Genomic DNA, 20,808 nt, shown 5'->3' on the forward strand with positions numbered 1-20,808 from the left:
GTTTATGCAATGGGCCATGATGAGGGTAATGGACTGGTATTAAAATAAATGAATAAATATAGAGAAGTGTTAGAAATACCTATTGTCTTGCAGAGAGAAAACATGGGCATATTAGGGACAAAAAAAAGGGTGTTGATCTTCCCCAGTGTGCTGGTGTAGTCAGATTTGCTCCAATTCTGTTTTCACAGAGATGTCTGAGGACTTGGGAAAGAGTCTTCTGCCATCTGACATCACAGAGCACAGCGGAGATCCCAAGCTGGTTCCAGCCAATCCTGGTTCTGCCAGGGAGGACTCTGGCTTCCTCTGCTGGAAGAAAGGCTGCAACCAGGTGTTCAAGAGCTCGGCAGCTCTTCAGACACACTTCAACAAGGTTCACGCAAAGCGGCCTCAGCTGCCAGTGTCTGATCGCCATGTCTACAAGTACCGCTGTAACCAGTGCAGCCTGGCATTCAAAGCCATTGAGAAGCTGCAGGTCCATTCCCAGTACCATGCCATCCGGGCATCCACCATGTACTGCCTCTGCCAGCACAGCTTCCGAACCTTCCAGGCCCTGAAGAAGCACCTGGAAACCAGCCATCTGGATCTGAGTGAGGCTGACATTCAGCAGCTATATGGTGGTCTCTTGGTCAATGGAGACCTCCTTGTGATGGGAGATCCTTCGCTCACAGAAGAGGAAGATAAGGAGGAGGAAAGTGACTTGGAAGATAAGCAGAGCCCAACAGGTGGTGATTCGGGGTCAGTGCAAGAGGATTCTGGCTCAGAACCAAAAAGGGCCTTACCCTTCAGAAAGGGCCCGAACTTCACTATGGAGAAATTCCTAGATCCATCTCGCCCTTACAAATGCACAGTCTGCAAGGAGTCTTTCACGCAAAAGAACATTCTCCTGGTCCATTACAATTCAGTTTCTCACCTGCATAAACTGAAAAGAGCCCTCCAAGAGTCTGCTACTGGGCAGCCCGAACCAACCAGCAGCCCAGACAACAAACCTTTTAAGTGTAACGCCTGCAACATGGCCTACAGTCAGAGCTCAACCTTGGAGATCCACTTGAGGTCTGTCCTGCACCGAACCAAGGCTCACGCTGCCAAGCTGGAAGCGGCTGGGGGCAGTGGCAGCAGTAACAGAACTGGCAACAGCAGCAGCAGCAGTCTCTCTTTGGGTTCATCCAGGCCAAGTCCAGTGAACACTACCAACAGTAATACTTTTACAACCACCAACACAAGTAATTCGGGCACAGCTCCCATTCCTAGCCTGACCAACCAGGTATGCAGCGACAATGTGAGAATTCCTCCTTTAGGTAACCCTGTAAGCACTAGTATCTCCTCCCCTTCAGAGCCCAAAAAGGTAAACCAAAAGAAGCTGGCAGACATGATTGCATTCAGACAGCAGCAGCAGCAGAAGCAGCAGCAGAAGCAGCAGCAGCAGAAGCAGCAGCAAGCTCAAACCTTGGCCCAGACCCAGGCCCAAGTCCAGGCCCATCTGCAACAAGAACTGCAGCAGCAGGCTGCTTTCTTGCAGTCTCAGCTCTTCAACCCAGCACTTTTGCTGCACTTTCCGATGACCACTGAGACCCTTCTGCAGCTTCAGCAACAGCAGCATCTTTTGTTTCCTTTCTACATCCCTAATGCTGAGTTCCAGCTCAATCCAGAAGTTAGTTTGCCTGTCACTAGTGGTGCGCTGACATTGACTGTTACAGGTCCAAGTTTACTGGAGGACCTGAAGGCTCAAGTTCAGATCCCTCAGCAGAGCCATCCACAGCTCTTACAGCAGCAGCAAGGCCAGCTCTCCTTGTCACAACCTCACTCCGTCCTTATACAGCAGAGCCAGAACCCTGAGAAGAAGAATAAATCCATAGTGAAAGAGAAAGAAAAAGAAACCCCATGGGAAAGGGAAAGTGCAGAGAGGGGAGACAGTAATGTAGCATCTAAAGAGTCTCTGCCTGATAATTTAAAGCCCAAAGAAAAGAAGGACTTTGTACCGGGGGGTAGTTTGGAGCCCTCCTTACTGCCGCTGCGTATTGCCTCTGATGCAAGAGGGAATGCCACAAAAGCCTTGCTGGAAAACTTTGGCTTTGAGCTTGTCATTCAGTATAACGAGAACAAGCAGAAGGTGCAGAAGAAAAACGGGAAGACAGAGCAAGGTGAGAATTTGGAAAAGCTTGAGTGTGATATGTGCGGCAAGTTTTTTTCAAACACCCTCATCCTGAAGAGCCACCAAGAGCATGTTCACCAACATTACTTTCCCTTTAAGCAGTTAGAGAGATTTGCCAAACAATACAGAGAACACTATGACAAACTGTACCCGCCTCAGACCCCAGAGCCTCCGCCACCACCTCCGCTCCCTCCAGCACCTCCTCAGCCATCTTCTACTCCTACCATCCCTACTTCTGCCGCACCAATTGCCTCTCCTATGATTGCACCAGCCCAGCCGTCTGTGCCACTCACCCAGTTCTCCATGTCAATGGAGCTCCCCATCTTTTCACCACTGATGATGCAAACCATGCCACTACAGATGTTACCTGCACAGCTGCCACCCCAGCTGGGTCCTGTAGACCCTCTGTCTGCTGATTTGGCCCAGTTGTACCAACATCAAGTCAACTCTAGCCTTCTTCAGCAGCAGCAGAACAAGAGGCCACGGACACGGATCACCGATGACCAACTCAGAGTCCTTCGGCAGTATTTTGATATAAACAATTCCCCAAGTGAGGAACAGATCAAAGAGATGGCGGACAAATCTGGATTGCCCCAGAAAGTGATCAAGCACTGGTTCAGGAACACTCTTTTCAAAGAACGCCAGCACAGCAAGGATTCACCATACAACTTCAGTAATCCTCCCATTACCAGCCTGGAAGAACTGAAGATAGACTCACAGCCTCCTCCAGAACCTCAAAAGCAGAAGTACTGGGGAAGCAAACGGTCCTCCCGGACACGCTTTACTGACTACCAACTGAGAGTCCTGCAGGACTTTTTTGATGCCAATGCTTATCCAAAGGATGATGAACTTGAGCAGCTTTCTAACTTGCTGAACCTCCCAACACGTGTTATAGTGGTGTGGTTCCAGAATGCCCGTCAAAAGGCTAGGAAAAACTATGAGAATCAGGGAGAAGGCAAAGATGGGGAACGACAGGAGCTTACAAATGACAGGTATATTAGAACAAGCAACTTGAACTACCAATGCAAAAAGTGCAGTCTAGTCTTTCAGTGCATTTTTGATCTCATTAAACACCAGAAAAAGCTTTGTTACAAAGGTGAGGATGAGGATGGACAGGATGATAGCCAGAATGAAGACTCTATGGATGCAGTGGAGCTTTTGACTCCAACCAGTTCCTCCTGCAGCACACCAATGCCCTCACAAGCTTACAACACACCTATATCTACAGTCAGTGCAACCTCCTCAGCTTGTCTGCATCTCACAGCAGAGGCAGATGATTCCTCCACCTATAGTTCTAAAGTAGAACCTACAGAAGAGAAACCAAAGCAATCTGAACCTCCAAGTACACAGCAAAACCAAACTCAAGAGAAGCAAGTGCAACCAAAGCAAGAGTCTCATCAGCAACAAGACCAAGAAGAACAAAAGACAAGTTCAGCACACCAAAAGATTTCACAGTTATCCTCCCCCTCTTCATTGCAAAAGCCACCTCCCCCTCCTCAACCCCCTCAGTGCTCTTTGTTACAGTCAATTCACACGTCCACCCCTCAACAGCTAATCCCATACCAGTGTGACCAGTGCAAGCTGGCATTTCCCTCCTTTGAGCATTGGCAGGAGCATCAGCAGCTTCATTTTCTGAGTGCACAGAACCAGTTTATCCACCCTCCATTCCTGGACAGAACGCTGGATATGCCATTCATGTTTTTTGATCCCAGTAATCCACTACTTGCAAGCCAGCTGCTATCTGGGACATTACCACAGATTCCAGCAAGTTCAGCCACTTCACTATCAACTCCAGCATCTGCAATGAACACACTGAAGAGAAAGCTGGAGGAAAAGGCCAGTGCAAGCCCTGGAGAAAAAGACAGTGGGACTGGGGGAGAAGAACCACAAAGGGATAAACGTCTAAGGACTACCATTACCCCAGAGCAGCTGGAAATTCTTTATCAGAAATACTTACTTGACTCTAACCCAACGCGGAAAATGTTGGATCACATTGCACATGAAGTGGGCTTAAAGAAACGCGTGGTGCAAGTTTGGTTTCAGAACACCCGTGCACGGGAAAAGAAGGGGCATTTCAGAGCCATAGGGCCTGCCCAAGCCCATAGACGGTGTCCCTTCTGCCGAGCTCTCTTTAAAGCAAAGACAGCTCTGGAAGCTCATATCCGATCTCGTCACTGGCATGAGGCCGAGAGAGCGGGATACAACTTGACATTGTCTGCTATGCTTTTAGATTGTGATGGGGGACTGCAAATGAAGGGGGACATCTTTGATGGAGCAAGCTTTTCCCACATGCCACCAACGAGCAGTGATGGACAGAGTGTTCTTCTCTCCCCAGTGAACAAGAGCATGGAACTGTCACCTCAAATGCTGCTGAGTCCATCCTCCATTAAGGTGGAAGGGATAGAAGACTTTGAGAATCCCTCCATGTGCTCAGTCAATCTGAGCTTTGACCAAACAAAGCTGGACAATGATGACTGCTCCTCTGTCAACACTGCAATCACAGACACTACAACAGGAGATGAAGGGAATGCAGACAACAATAGTGCTACAGGGATTGCAACTGAAACCAAATCAACATCGAGACCCAGTGAGGGTCTGGCAAAAACTGCTATGATAGCAATGTCTGAATATGAAGATCATCTGTCTTCTGGCCTGGTCAGCCCAGCTCCTAGCTTTTACAGCAAAGAGTATGATAATGAAGGTACTGTGGACTATAGTGAAACATCCAGCCTTGCAGATCCCTGCTCACCCAGCCCTGGTGCAAGTGGTTCATCCAGCAAGTCTAGAGAGAATGGGGATTGTCCCGGACAGAAACGCTTTCGCACTCAGATGACTAATCTCCAGCTAAAAGTTCTTAAGTCATGCTTTAATGACTACAGAACACCTACCATGCTGGAGTGTGAGGTCCTGGGCAATGACATTGGACTGCCAAAGAGAGTTGTTCAGGTCTGGTTCCAGAATGCTAGGGCAAAGGAGAAGAAGTCCAAATTCAGCATGGCCAAGCATTTTGTTATAAACCAAACAAGTTATGAGGGACCCAAAACAGAGTGCACTTTGTGTGGCATCAAGTACAGTGCTCGACTATCTGTACGTGACCATGTCTTCTCTCAACAGCATATCTCCAAAGTTAAAGAAACCATTGGAAGCCAGTTGGATAAAGAAAAGGAGTATTTTGACCCAGCTACTGTAGGTCAGTTGATGGCTCAGCAGGAGCTGGACTGGATCAAAAAAGTCAACGATCTTCTTGGTCTGGCAGCTCAACAACAGCAAGGCATGTTTGATAAGACACCTCTGCAAGCTCTTAACCTTCCTGTTGCATACCCAGCACTACAGGGCATCCCTCCAGTCTTGCTTCCAGGCCTCAACAGCCCATCCTTACCAGGCTCCAGTACATCCAACACAGGTGGGTATGGATATTATCACACTGCTCAGACGCACAGCTTAACTTGACGCATCTTTAGCACAAGCAGATGTTCCCTTGAGGAATGACTGATACTGGCCCTTTAGTAGAGCATGTTTACTTGACATCAAATGAGCAATAGGTATTTTATCTTTAATTCCTGAATGTGGGTTTTCCAGCTAAGTCTGAAATAGAGCAAGATGTGTATATCTGTTTCCTTAGCATACACTGAAAATTCTGAAGCACTTTTGAAGAAATGAAGAATAAAGGATTTATCAAATGGAACAGTAAAAGGAGTAATGTGCTGAGTGCGTTGTTCATTATACCTTTCCTTTTGCTATTAAATTCTGTTTATGTAGTGCCATCCCAAATTTTCACTAATTGTGAACTGTTTCTAGGGAAAAGTGTGACGTGCCTGGTGGCACTGGTGACAGACTCCTGGAGCATCTTCATGTAACAATGTAGCATCCCTATAGTGACCTCCAGAACTAATCCCAGTGCAGCTGTGGGTTGGTTTTTGAGTAATGTCTTGGTAAAATCTGAAAGTACCTTCTCAACAAACAGCAGTGGGATAAATCTACTTTGTATTTTAGTACCATTTTTCTCAACAATACTACATATTTTTATGAAATTTGGTACAGTCCTTTGGGTGGACCAGTACCAGATACCGGACTTTGTTTTTTTGAGGATGTGCCTTTTCCTTGTACCTGGTGGATGGGTGAAGGGTATAAGATCTGCAAACACTGGCAGTGGAAGATACTACTCAGTAGACTAGCAGTGGCCTAAAAAACTTGATCCAAGGGCTTTGTTTCACTCCTGCTACATCTGTGGTATCCCAGGGACATGCCTGTATCTGAATTCCCACTCATAACAGAGTAATCGATATTCTCTCTGAGGCTTGCTTTCACTTGGAAGACTTCCCTCTTTACTTCAAGTTAACTTTCACCAGGGCTGCTCTGCATTTATGGAGATATCCCAAGAACTGATTCCAGTGTCTTGTCTCCGCAACAGGCTGATACTGTCTTGGGCTGGAAAGCCCATGGCACTGGTATGGTTACACTTGATGACACTGTGCATCCTTGTTTTCTGCTCTGCAGCAGTACAGGTCTGCCACTATTAAACAGTGTCCAGAAATTATAACTTTCTCTTATTGTACTGAACTGATTGGCTAATGATGAGTTGTAATCAATAGTGTGAACCCTAAATAGGATCTGAGCATCTTCCTGGCTTCTTAATCAGAAACCAGTGTGCTATCAGTCTACAAAAACATTTTCTGATGCTTTTTATTCGGCAGACTGACTCTGAAGTTCTTTTTTCAACAAATTGAAAAACTCAGTGCAGATGCTTCCAAGTAACAGGGTTGTATCATGTTAATAAAATCACCATCTTCTTTTATCATCCAGGAGGTAAATCTTTGGATAAGCAAATCAAATCCTTATGCAAAAGGATAGTAGCCAGTGTGAGCCTCTGTGTGGAGCTTGAGCACCTCATCTGGCATTTGCAGCAGGACTGGCTACAGAGCTGCTCACTGTAAATTTCATCACTAGCACCTGAAGTGTGTCTGTGGTTGCAGTGACACTGGCTGTAACACCCTAAAGAGAGCACTAGACCCATGACTCAAAATGGGCATCTTTCTCTCCCCTTGGAAGTGGCTGTGTTCACCTTTATCTCCATTGCTGCTTGTCTCTGAAATATCTTCTGTTGACAAATGAAGGAGTTAAATCTCACTGTATTTTGTGGGCTTTTGGCCTTTCCAAAGATGAACCACTCTCTTGAAGTTAAGGTCCTTTTTTCCACAAGAGCAGCAGTGGGGATTACCTTGTGGCATGGTTGCTGATGTCCATGTCAGAAGGACCTGTCAGAGAGCAGAAAACATCACAGTGAGTTTTCCTGGACTCTGGAAAAGCTTTCTGCTGGGAATGAGGGCCTCTGTGATGCTTTTCACATAGTTACAGAACTCTTCCCATGACCCCCAAAGCAAAAGTAAAATTATTCTTGACTGTAGTTGAGGGATAGGTCATTGTAATTAAACCATTTTTAAAAAACAGTTGCTGTTAGAAATTCTTCTGTTCAGGGCTGCTGCCTATTTCTGCTCTTTGAGTCTAGTCTTAGCTACATGCCCCAAGGGCATCTTTCAGTGCCAGGACTTCTTCATGCAATACTTCTGTTCTTGCTGAAGATCTTGTTTCAGAGGCCAGAACTAGGCCAAGAGAATCTCTTTGGCAAATTGTATTGTCAGCCTATTGCAGACAGCTCTGTGCTGTTTACTTAGTACCCCAAATTTATAACAAGATCTAAAATTACTTTTTTGCACTTCAATTTATATTGTTGCTTTTATTTTTCTCCAAAGACCAGTATGTGTCCTGGGGAGACGGGGCTACGTACTATGAATGTTAAAAGCAATCAATGACTGCCTAGATAGGACTAAGCTATTTAGAAAGTCAAACAGACTGTTTGCGGCCTTCAGATAAAGCTCCAAAGGTCAGGCCATTTTGGCTCAAAGCCTGTCAAAGCAGATAAGGCTGCGCATCCAGGAATGTTATGAATTAGCTGCTGCTCCCACACTTGAACCTCTCTGGGAGCATTCAGCTAGGGAACATCAGTTTCAATGGCATCTATCCATAATATGCCCTTATCTGAAATCTGTAAGGCTGCTGTGTGGAGGCTCACTTCATACCTTCACAAATCACCATTGTCTTGATATTGCATCAGGAGCAGATACAGATTTCTGAAGGGCTTTGCATCAGCCATGGCTGAACTCTTGGCTCTTGGCTGCCCTCCTCCCAGCTCTCCTCCAGCTTCTTCACCAGGCTGACCCCTGAAGACTGCAGTGCCCTTCTCTCCTGCCCTTGCTTGGGAGGGCAGCGCTGGGGGGGGTGAATGCAGCACTGTAGACAAATGAGCTTTTCATACCCAGGTGTAGTGCAGCCAGGCTTTGGAGAGTGCTTTGCTCCCCTTAGCTTCTAGCTACTACTTGGAGCATGATGCTGCAAGAAAATGATTCCTGTGCTGTATGTTGAGAAGTTTGGATTCCTTCTGGGCTACACCAGCTTTACAGGGCATGGTTAAGTGACAGGCTCTTGTGATGCAACTGTGCAGGTAGCAGTCTAGGGTTCAGTGTCCAGAAACCTGAGGAGCATGTGTGTCTTGGCATCTGTGCCATTGGCCCCAGCCCCTACCTGTGTTTGAGTCCCTTTACACTGCCTTTGCAAGGCAAAGGAGCCCTGTAGCAGATGAATTTCCCTGCCAGGAATCACTGCCTACCCTGTTAACAGGATTGACCTGCTGGCATGCTTCCCTTCCTATTCCTGATGTTGGGAAGATGAGTGGACTTCACATTGCACCATTAATCCATCTCCTTTGTGAGGAAGCATCATGACCCTTGCAGTTCCACCCAAAACATGATGTTCATGCCCTGGGGGATGTCTGAATACCGGTTAGTGCAGATGTAGGAAAAGTGCCCATCCCTGACATCAGCTGTTAATCATTCAGGAATTTCAGAGGGGTCAGTAAATCAACAGCTCTGCTGAGCATCCCATGCAGGTGGTGGGTGTCCCTGGCAGACACTGCATTTGGTGCTGCTGGTGATGGGGGCTGTTGAAGCACATCTCCTTGGCACAGGGCTGCAGGGAGAGGAGTGGTTGTCCCAGAGGGAGAGGTGGACAGGCTCTCTGATCTGCACTGCTGCGGCACAGGAGGTCCAGCCAGTCGCTGCCCTTGCGCAGAGGAGACGGAGGTGCAGGGGTGGCTGTGGGGGGACCTGGAGTCACCCCACCTTGTGCTTTCTGCCTGTCCTCACCTCTCTCTCCTCCTTCTTGCAGCTTTAACTTCTCCCAAACCCAACCTGATGAGCCTGCCCAGCACAAGTGTCCCTTCTCCCAGCATCCCCACCTCTGCATTACCAAATAAGCAGCCCCCAGCCTTGCTGAGCTCATCCACCCCGGCACAAGCTACAGCAATCGTGGCCTCACAGCAGCCACTGGCAACAACCCTGCAGCAGCAGCAGCAGCCACCCCTGCCACAGTGCAAGGAGAAGGAGAACGAGAAGGCAAAAGAGGAGAAAGCACCCAAGGGGAAGGGGGACCTCCTGCCAGGGCCCAAGAAGAAGGGGGAGGCACCAGCGGTTGCCCTCTCAGCCCCACTACCTGCCATGGAGTACACCATGGAGCCCACCCAGCTCCAGGCACTGCAGGCCGCCCTGAATTCAGACCCCACCACCTTGCTGACAAGCCAGTTCCTTCCCTACTTTGTCCCCAGCTTTTCTTCCTACTACGCCCCACAGATCCCTGGTGCCCTGCAGAGCAGGTACCTGCAGCCCATGTACGGGATGGAGGGGCTCTTCCCCTACAGCCCCGTGCCGTCGCAGGCACTGCTGGGGCTGTCCCCCAGCTCCCTGCTGCAGCAGTACCACCAATACCAGCAGAGTCTGCAGGAGGCATTGCAGCAGCAGCGGCAGGCGCAGAAAGCACAGCATCCCAAAGGAAGCCAAACCCTCGTCCCCGCGGGGGCTGCCACCCCTGACAAAGACCCTGCCAAAGAACCCCCCAAGCAAGAAGAGCAGAAGAACACACCCCGCGAGGTGTCCCCCCTCCTGCTCAACCCCCAAGAAGAGCCCGAAGCAGAAGGCAAGGGCACAGACTCCCTCAGCGACCCCTTCATCGTACCAAAGGTGCGGTACAAGATGCTCTGCCTCAAGTGCCAGGTGGGCTTCAGCGACCAGGAGGCGGCCAGCGACCACCTGAAGTCCCTCTGCTTCTTCGGCCAGTCCATGGCTGACCTGCAAGAGATGGTGCTTCACGTGCCCACCAGCAGCAGCCAGGGCAGCGGCTTGCACCAGTGTGTGGCGTGCGAGAGCACGGTGTGTGGGGACGAAAGCCTCAGTAAGCATCTCGAGTCAGCCCCGCACAAACACCGAACAATCACAAGAGCATCAAGAAATGCCAAAGAGCACCCTAGTCTATTACCTCACTCTGCCTGCCCCCCCAACCCCAGCACCGCATCTACCTCGCAGTCGGCCGCTCACTCAAATGAGAGCCCCCTGCCCCCCCGGCCCCCTCCAGCTTCCCCCCATGCCACCAGAAGGCCCTGGCCCCCAGCAGCACCCCAGGCCCCACCAGCGAAGCCTCCGCTGCCGCCTTTCCTTCCTGTCCCCTCATTTTCAACGGTTACCTCAAGTTCATGCAGAACCTCAGGGGTTCAGCCCTCTATGCCAACAGATGACTACTTGGAGGAGTCTGAAGCAGATCTTAGCCAAAAGTCAGATGGACTGGAGAGCCCGGCGGAGGGGCCCCGGGACCCCGGATGCCCTAAGGACAGTGGTCTAGCTAGCATAGGAATGGGCACCTTCAGATTGTAAGCTTTGAAGATGAACAATGAAAATTAATTTAAATAAAGTTAATAACAAACCAATTTCAAAAATATACTAACTGCAATTCCAAAGCTTCTAACCAAAAAGAAAAAAGAAAAAAAGAAAAAGCGTGGGTTGTTTTCCCATATAACGATGCTGGTGGGTTTTACTTTTTTTCCCCCTTTCCTTTTAATAAAATAAAACTTGAAAAATAAAATCTGTTACATTTGTCCTTTTGAAGGTACTGTTGGCTTGGGAGACAAAAGCCCGTGCTGCCTCCTCACTGTCTTTGGAGCTTGAGCCCCTTGTATATTGTCCCTTTTCAACCACCCCATGTTGATAGCACAGCAGAGGCCAGCACACACTGGGAAAGCAGCCCACCTGTTACAGTTTTAAATTTCTTGCTATCTTAGCATTCAGATACCAATGGCTTGCTAAAAGAAAAAAGAAATATAATGTCTTTTTATTCTCAGGTCAATTGCTCACACTTTGTTCTATTTTTAGAATAATTTTTTAGATATATATATAAAATTTCTTTCATTTGGGGTTTGTTTGTTTCATTTTAGTTCAGGAAAAGGATTTTTTTCTTTTTTTTCCTTTTTTTTTTTTTGTTAATTTAAAATGGGCATAAAGTATTCAAGAGAAAATGCTTTAGCTTTTTGGGGATTTTAAGAGTAGCTTTTCTGCTGAAGCCAATTTCAAAGGGAAAAGTTAAGCAGTCCCACTTTTCAGAAAAAGAAAATAAAAGCAAAACCCACACAAAGAGTGTTGAGGACTTGGAGCTCAAAAAATGTTTTAAAACAACTGACTTTCTGTATTTATGACAGATATGACCATTTTTGGTGTTGAGTAGATTGTTGCATTGGAAATTAACTGAAACAGTATGGTAGATTTAAAAGAAATACCCTTTTGTGTACATTTAGCTTTTGTATGGTCCAGCTGACAGCTTCTCATTTGATGTTGTCCATTCCTAGCCAGGTAGATTGCAATCCATTGACTCGCCTAAGCTTTTCTCCCCTTTGTACCTTTACTCCCCATTCCCACATCCTGTAATCTTTCACTTATGGTTGCTACCTTTGTTTCTTAGAGGGTGGTTGCATAATTATTTTATAAAAACTAAAGAAAGAAGTTCAAAGGGTTTGGGGGGGGGGTCAGTAGGATCCCTTGCAGAATATTTTTTGTTGGCGGTTTGAAACTTTTTAAGGCGTATACATACGATTTACCTATGTGTATTACCCTTGTGCACTTTTTCTTCTTTTCCATTTTTCCTTTCTTTTTCTTCTTCCCTTCTTCTTTTCCTCATTTTGTAAATGCTTCAAAGACTCTGTTCCTAAACTATAAGCATTTGTTTCTGTTTGTGTAATTAGGCTGCACTCTGTCCCTTCTTTTAAAAGAAGTTTTTGTTCCTTTTTTTTTTCTAAAGAAAATTCATGCTTTAAATATGTCCAAAGACATACCCTTTCACCACTGGTGCAGAATGAGCGAAAAGGATTCTTTTTACTTGAGAATTTGTTTTGGATTTAAACAAAGAAGTCTAAGTTTAAATAAAGAATAAAATAAAATAAAATAAAATAAAATAAAATAAAATAAAATAAAATAAAATAAAATAAAATAAAATAAAATAAAATAAAATAAAAGTACCCAGGTTGTTATCTGTGCTTCTGCAAGCAGAGAGACAACTCTTAGCAAAGAGCCAGCACACCAAAAGGCAGGTTTCTCTTTCCAGGTTCTCTCCAGTGGTGGGCACTGGTGTCCCTGTCCCGTTCCGTGCCCCACTTGTGGAACGTGCAGATGCACATGTCTTGTACAGTCTGGACTTTGAAAGGAAAACTTTGTGCTGCTAAAATGTAGGTTTTGGAGACACATAGATGCTGTTTCACTTGTGCAGCCAAATGTTAACAATCTCCTTTCCCTACCCCCACACCATCCCCCATTTCCTCTGCCCTGAAAGTGCGAGAGCCTTCTCCCCATCATCTTCATCCTCCTCCTGCTTCAAAAAGGAACTTTGAAGACTGTGAACACAGGTTCCTCCTTCCTCCTCCAGCATCTCCTTCCCATGTTGATGCCACTCGTCGACCCTGCAAGAGACTGGAGCATTCAAGAGAACGACACTTTTATTTTTACGGAATTTTGGTTTTAGTTTGATGAACAACTAGATCCTGAACTGTTGTACATATTTTTAACTAGGCTAATGCACAGTGCAAATTCCTTTCTTAATTGGTTTTTAAGTAGATGACACTAAAAAGAGTACCATCTAATATTCCTACCAGTACCCAATTGTAGCATAAGGTGTCAAAAATGGAAACAAACATAAAAAGAATTTGCTGTTTTAACAAACTTTTATTTTAACAAAAGTTCTTGTATTTCTCCCTGTCGTGGTTTAAACCCAACCACAAACCTCTTTTGCTCACTCCCCCCCTTCTTGCCCTCCCCCTGCTTCTGGAGGGACGGAGAGGAGAATCAAAAAGAATGCAACTCCCACAGGTTGAGATAAGAACAGCCCAGTAACTAAGGTATAACACAAATCACTACTGCTACCACCAATAATAATAATGCTAAAGGAAATAACAAGAGGAAAGAATACAACACCTTAACACCAGCCAACCAATAACTCGCCCCACTCCCCCCAGCCAAGCACCGACTGATACCTCATCCAACCCTGCAGTCCCAACCCTTCCGGGTCACTCCCCGTTACATCCTGGGCATGACGTGCTGTGGTATGGAATACCTCTTTGGCTAGCTTGGGTCAGGTGTCCTGTCTCTGCTTCCTCCCAGCTTCCCCTCCTCCCCGGCAGAGCATGAGGCTCAGAAAGTCCTTGGCCAGACCAAACATTCGAGCAGCAACTGAAAACATCGGCGTTATCAGCACTGTTCCCAGGCCAAAAGATCAAAACACAGCACTGTACTAGCTCCTAAGAAGGAGAAAAATGACTGCTGCTGCTCAACCCAGGACACTCCCCATGTTTGAGATTAGCATATTTCAAATTCTGAAGTTGTATAGTTTATGCTTTCCGTTATTTTGTTTGCAATTCTATGAATTTATTTTTTTTTTTTTTTTGCCATTTAACTGTTGTATGTTACTCTATCATAGAATTTTGTTTGCTTGTTTGGTTTTGATTCTCCGTGTGATACAAGTTAACAATTTAACACTAGCTTTATCTGTCCAATTCTGCAAGGTCTCTTTTGGAAATCCTTTTGTCCCATTTTGCTTCGGGTTTTTTTAATTATATTGTTTGGTCATAGTGCAATTTCTTCTCTCCTTCTTCCCCCTCCTCCTTCCCACCCACCAAAAGGTTTTATAAATTCATTTCCTCGCATTATTTCTAACCATTTCTAGAGACATTCAGTGTGAGGTTGGCTCCTCCTCTTGCATCCCCTGGGCCGTGCTGGGACCTGCACCCCAGTCCCACCGGCTGCCCCTGTTGGGACCCCCCCGCCCCCAGCCAGGACCTCCCCACTCCTGGCCCTGTGCCCCACTGCCTGCCTAGCCACCTCACCTTGGGAGCCTCTGTGCCACCCCAGAGCCCATGCATGGCCTTTCCAACACGTGTCAGAGCTGAGCTGGGAAGGGCACGAGGAAAAGATTCTAAACTTAGAATTGAACGAGTTTCTGGTTTATTTTTAATAAAAAAATTTTTAAATGGTGAAGATGGACAAAGTTTCATACAATTAAGAATCATAGAATCATAGAATCATAGAATCATAGAATCATAGAATAGTTAGGGTTGGAAAGGACCTCAAGATCATCTAGTTCCAACCAACCTGCCATGGACAGGGACACCTCACACTAAACCATCCCACACAAGGCTTCATCCAACCTGGCCTTGAACACCGCCAGGGATGGAGCACTCACAACCTCCTTGGGCAACCCATTCCAGTGTCTCACCACCCTAACAGGAAAGAATTTCCTCCTTATATCCAATTTAAACTTCCCCTGTTTAAGTTTTAACCCATTACCCCTTGTCCTGTCACTACAGTCCCTGATGAAGAGTCCCTCCCCAGCATCCCTATAGGCCCCCTTCAGGTACTGGAAGGCTGCTATGAGGTCCCCACGCAGCCTTCTCTTCTCCAGGCTGAACAGCCCCAACTTCCTCAGCCTGTCTTCATACGGGAGGTGCTCCAGTCCCCTGATCATCCTCGTGGCCCTCCTCTGGACTTGTTCCAGCAGTTCCATGTCCTTTTTATGTTGAGGACACCAGAACTGCACACAATACTCCAAGTGAGGTCTCACAAGAGCAGAGTAGAGGGGCAGGATCACCTTCTTCGACCTGTTGGTCACGCTCCTTTTGATGAAGCCCAGGATACGGTTGGCTTTCTGGGCTGCGAGCGCACACTGCCGGCTCATGTTCATTTTCTCATCGACCAGCACCCCCAAGTCCTTCTCTGCAGAGCTGCTCTGAATCTCTTCTTTGCCCAGTCTGTAGCTGTGCCTGGGATTGCTCTGACCCAGGTGTAGGACCTTGCACTTGTCGTGGTTGAACTTCATAAGGTTGGCATCAGCCCACCTCACAAGCGTGTCAAGGTCCCTCTGGATGGCATCCCTTCCCTCCAGCATATCAACTGGACCACACAACTTGGTGTCATCGGCAAACTTGCTGAGGGCGCACTCAATCCCACTGTCCATGTCAGCGACAAAGATGTTAAACAAGACCGGTCCCAACACTGATCCCTGAGGGACACCACTCGTTACCGGTCTCCAGCCAGACATCGAGCCATTGACCACAACTCTTTGTGTGCGGCCATCCAGCCAGTTCTTTATCCACCGAGTGGTCCATCCATCAAATTGATATCTCTCCAATTTAGAGAGAAGGATGTGGTGTGGGACAGTGTCAAACGCTTTGCACAAGTCCAGGTAGATGACGTCAACTGCTTTACCCTTATCCATCAATTCTGTAGCCCCATCATAGAAGGCCACCAAATTGGTCAGGCAGTATTTCCCCTTAGTGAAGCCTTGCTGGCTGTCACCAAGCACCTTGTTGTTTTTCATGTGCCTTAGCATGCCTTCCAGGAGAATGGGCTCCAAGATTTTACCAGGCACACAGGTGAGACTGACTGGTCTGTAATTCCCCGGAACTTCCATTTTCCCCTTTCTTAAAATGGGGGTTATATTTCCCTATTTCCAGTCGTCGGGAACTTCACCTGACTGCCATGATTTTTCAAATACGATGGCCAGTGGCTTAGCAACTTCATTTGCCAGCTCCTTCAGGACCCGCGGATGGATTCCATCAGGTCCCACAGACTTGTGTGCCTTCAGATTTTGAAGATGGTCTCGAACCAGATCCTCTCCCACAGTGGGCCCAAGGTATTCATTCTAAGAACTATTCTTCTAAGAACTGGGTAGTGCAGTCAGAGCCTTTGCCAGTGAAGACTGAGGCGAAGAAGTCATTCAGAACCTCAGCCTTCTCCAAATCCTGTGTAGCCAGTTCTCCCGAAAGCTTCCTCAGGGGGCCTATTTTGTCCCTAGTCTGTTTTTTGTTTTCTATGTACCTATAGAATCCCTTCCTATTATCCTTAACATCCCTGGCTAGGTTTAATTCTAACTGGGCCTTAGCCTTCCTAACCTGGTCCCTAGCTTCCCGAACAACATCCCTGTTCTCTACCCAGGCCGCCTGTCCTTGCTTCCATTTTTTATAAGCCTCTTTTTTCCTTTGAATTTTCCTCAGCAGCTCCTTATCCATCCAAGGAGGTCTCCTGGCCCTCCTGCTGCACTTCCTTCTAGTTGGGATGCAGCACTCCTGAGCTTGTAGCAGGTGATCCTTGAATATCAACCAAGAGTCTTGGGCCCCCCTGCCCTCCAGGGCTATAACCCATGGAACCTTACTAAGCAGGCTCCTGAAGAGGCCAAAGTCTGCTCTTTTGAAGTCCAGGGCAGTGAGCTTGCTACACGCTCTTCTCACTGTCCTGGGGATCTCAAATTCGACCATCTCATGATTGCTGCATCCAAGGCTGCCCTGGAGTACCACATTCTCAACAAGCCCTTCCCTGTTGGTGAGCACAAGGTCAAGCATGGCACCTCTCCTTGTCGGCTCCTCTATTACTTGCAGAAGGAATTTGTCTTCCACACAATTGAGGAACCTCCTGGATTGCTTGTGCCGTGCAGTGCCATCGTTCCAATAGAGCCTGTAACCTTCCATTCCAACACTCCAGTCATAGGAGCCATCCCACCATGTTTCTGTGATGCCTATTATATCATACCCCCGTAGATGTGTACACATCTCTAATTCCTCTTGTTTGTTCCCCATGCTACGGGCGTTTGTATAGAGGGTGTGTTGGGGCTGCCCATGCTCGGGGTGGGCACTGACACGAGCTGGCACACACACTCTTTGTGGAAGTATATTTTGCTTTAAAAAGAAAACCTACGCTTTTAAATAGAAGCAGAAATTGTTGGATGGTTTGGTTGGTTGTTTGGTTTTTTGATGCTGAGATACTGCCCACTGTGAAAACAAAATGTTTACTATTTTTTTCACTTTTATTTTTTGGGGGAGGGTGAGGTTGGGTAGAACAGAAAGCGTAAATGAGGTGAAGAGGGATACAAACAGCCTTTGCAATATACAAAAAATAGAGCAAATGAAGACAAAAATTGTGTTCTTGGTGTTTTTCTATAATGTTGTCTTGTTAGCTTTATTTGGTTACTGTAACAGTGCTGATCTTGAACTGTACCAAAATACATAGAGACAAACAGAAAACTACATGGGGCTTTCAAAACTTTACAGAATTTGTCACAAGAGACTTTGTTGTCATAGTTGACTGTAGATGGTAATTGAATATACTCCTTTGGAAATATTTCATCACATATGTTTCCTGCTCACTGTGATACATTAAAAACAAAAATTAGCAAAAGCTCTTGTCTCCAATGTCCACGCTCGTGTGGTGCAGGGTCTGTGTTGGGGTGGGTGTGTGACATGCTGTGCCACTCAGATTGTCTCAGGCTCCACTCACCATGCATCCGCCTGAGCTCCTGCATCCCACAGTCCTCGTGCACCCACCAGCACATGCCAGCACACACATGTCCACATCCCTTCCCACACGCAGGTGTCCAGGTGCCGCCAGCGTGAGGGCACCTGGGCTGACAGTGCGAATTGACACTGAAGTGGAAGGAATGAGCCAAATTGTGCAATTCAGTCATGGCTCTGGGATGCACTGTGTATGAAAAAGACATTACAAGTGCATTTAATTTTACTAAATGATTGCATGAGAATTCTGGGCATGCTATTGTAATGGTTAAAGGGGAAGCATGATGCCTTGATGGGTTGAGGTCATCTGGAAGCCTGGAAGCCAGAAGTGAACTAAAATCACATCTGTTTTCTTCTACTGATCAAACCAAAAGGAGACAAAAGTAAAAAAGGTAAGTGACTGACTCACTGCTCTTCCCTTTGCTTCCAGTGCCTCTTGAGCAGGGAGGAAAACTTGATGAAGTGCTAAGTGTTAATAAATAATTTAATAAATAACAGAGCAGCCCAGCATTGCAGATGGGATGGGCAGTCTGCTCAATTTGGGCAGCCTTGGCTGTGCTGCTGCCTCCCCAACAGCAAGGGGCTTCCTCCCCCTCCCCAGGGAGCGGAGGTCTGAGCTCCACAGTGTCATCCATCTGGAGTGGGGGTCCCAGGGAGGAAATCTTGCAGCTGGTGAGGATGTGGCAGCATCCTTTAATTAATTGGGTCAGGACATTCACTTGCGAGCTGGTAAGTTCAATAACCAGGTTGCTGATGCACCTTCACAAGAAAAGAATATAAAAAAAAGAAAAAACAACACTCAGATGGATTCAGGCTCAAAAGAAACATGAATTTCTGAAATAAAGTGGGTCAAGATTGCCAAGATCCCAGTGACTCCTGGTGCTGCAGAGTACCCAAACCAAGGCAGCCAGGCCCTGGCCCCAAGTGCGCAGCCCTGAAAGAGGAGACCCCCTACTCCTGGAGATAGAAGCGATTGCACCTGACTGCGTGCTGCAGCTCAGCACTCCAAAATTGTCCCCGCACTGGGCTGCCAGGTCCTCTCCCAGGCTCATGTGTTGCTCTCCTGGCATGAGCCTGGACAGGTAGTCTCTGGGTTGCCTCTGAGCTGTTTGGGTTTTTTTTAATGGGAAAAATCCATTCTTCATTTCCCGCAAGCAGACAAGACTGCAAGTAATGTGATCACCAGCACAACCCTTCCACCGGCTTTTGCACTGTGCCACATTAATGACTTCACTGTTGTTCACAGACATGCCATTTTGTAAGTTTATTATGTAATGCTGCTATTTATTCCTGGGTTGAATTCCCGTTTAAAACAGCTATGCTTGAGAAAGCACTTCTCTAATGCTCAGAAAGGTGTAAATGGCCTCTAGTATCTGTACAAGCTGCAAACTAAAAACCTCAGTGAAAGCCCCTCTGTTCAGAGCTATGCACCAGTGGAGACTGTGCAAACCTCTGATAGAAATAAAGAGATTTTTCCATGCTGTGATTCTGATAAGAGGAGACTGGGAGTGATTTTTAATACCCTTTTATTGCCATTACCTGAAAGACAAGGAAGAGATTTAGCTCTTCCTAGTATGTTCTTGCAGGCCAAAAATTATTTTTTTTATCAAAACGCAGCAGTGGTGGGGTATCCACCACAGACCTACCTTGCTGATGGAGCAGCGTTCCCGTCTAGAGTGTGCTACACGCTCTTCTCACTGTCCTGGGGATCTCAAATTCGACCATCTCATGATTGCTGCATCCAAGGCTGCCCTGGAGTACCACATTCTCAACAAGCCCTTCCCTGTTGGTGAGCCCTCTGGTGCAGCCTGTGTGTTGATGTCCTCAGGGCAACAGGAGCAGGGGATTTGCCCAGCAGCCCTGGGGAGGTGGCTCCAGGTGGTCCCATCACAGCCTGGTGTGTGGTGCCATGGGATGCCTAGAGTGTGCTGGCACCAAAGGAGGAAACGCTGCTGGTCTCCCTGTTGTCTCCGACTGGCTTTTCCACAGGGATCCCAGATGGGTGCACAGCAGAGGGGAGCCTGGTGCATGAGCCCTGCAGCAGCCCACATGCAGGGCACCATGGGTACTGGGTTCAGGAGCTGGGCACTGGGTGCAGGAGCTGGACACTGGTGCAAGCCACATCCCATTCGACAGGCAAGGCCTTGCAGCTCTCAGAGGCTACAGTGGAGGATGCCTTCAGGAGATGCTCTCCCTCCTGTACCCACTGCCAGTGCACAGCCCTGCAGATGTCACAGCAGCCATGGGCTGCCTGTGCCAGAGACACCCTGCTCCTGGGCCCCCTGCATGCAGCACCATGTCCTGGCAGCACAATTGGCTCCAGGGGGACTGGGGACAGGCACGGCAATGCCACTGTGCAGCCCAGCATGCAAACACACAGTTCAGCACTAAGGAGGGTCCATTCCTGCATCAGCAGCCGTGGCCGGTCCTGCCAGATCCTCCCTCACCTTACCGCAGCCCAACACTGAGGCCAGTACTGCCAGATCCCCACATGGATCCTGGCATCCAAGTGCAGCATCAGGAGCACACTTTCCATGCCACCAGGTGACAGAAGAGCTGCATTTGTAAAGGTGCCTGGGGCGTGAAGTGGCAGATCATTGGGACTAAAACAAGGCCAAAAGAAACCCCAAAACCATGCCAGCTGCCAACTTCCAGCGAGACCAGTTTTGCAGCACAGGACAAGTTCAGTGCATGGGATGGCTGGTCCTGCATCCCTTGTGGTCACAGCAGCCCATGGAGAGTTTGGGCCAGGCACTCTCCTGAGAGCAGTGGCTGCAACCACGTTGCTTCTGCAGCCACATCCCTGCCGAACTGAGCAGGGTCCCATGTTAACGTCTTTGCTAAATGACATCTGAAGTCTGTTAAGAAAGAGTCAACTTCTCTAATGCAGATGGATAAAACTATGAGAAACTGCCACCAGGCTCAGGCTGTGGCAGCAGTGGTGAAAGGTTAACTATCA

The 20,808-nt window shown here is 47.5% G+C and overlaps 1 protein-coding gene across 7 annotated transcripts in view; it reads left to right on the forward strand.

The window, feature by feature from the left end:
* Positions 1-11,113, forward strand: part of LOC136004252 (zinc finger homeobox protein 3-like) — a 208,134-nt gene extending 197,021 nt beyond the window's left edge. For all 7 annotated transcript variants that reach the window (XM_065660586.1, XM_065660583.1, XM_065660584.1 and 4 more), the window contains 2 exons: positions 189-5,552; positions 9,371-11,113. In XM_065660586.1, the coding sequence (XP_065516658.1) occupies positions 189-5,552; positions 9,371-10,905 (6,899 nt within the window). In that variant the 3' untranslated portion in view covers positions 10,906-11,113. The remainder of the gene's footprint in view (positions 1-188; positions 5,553-9,370) is intronic.
* The last annotated feature ends 9,695 nt before the right edge of the window (positions 11,114-20,808 follow it).

This window comes from Lathamus discolor, chromosome W (assembly GCF_037157495.1).
Source record: "Lathamus discolor isolate bLatDis1 chromosome W, bLatDis1.hap1, whole genome shotgun sequence".
NCBI lineage: Eukaryota > Metazoa > Chordata > Aves > Psittaciformes > Psittacidae > Lathamus > Lathamus discolor.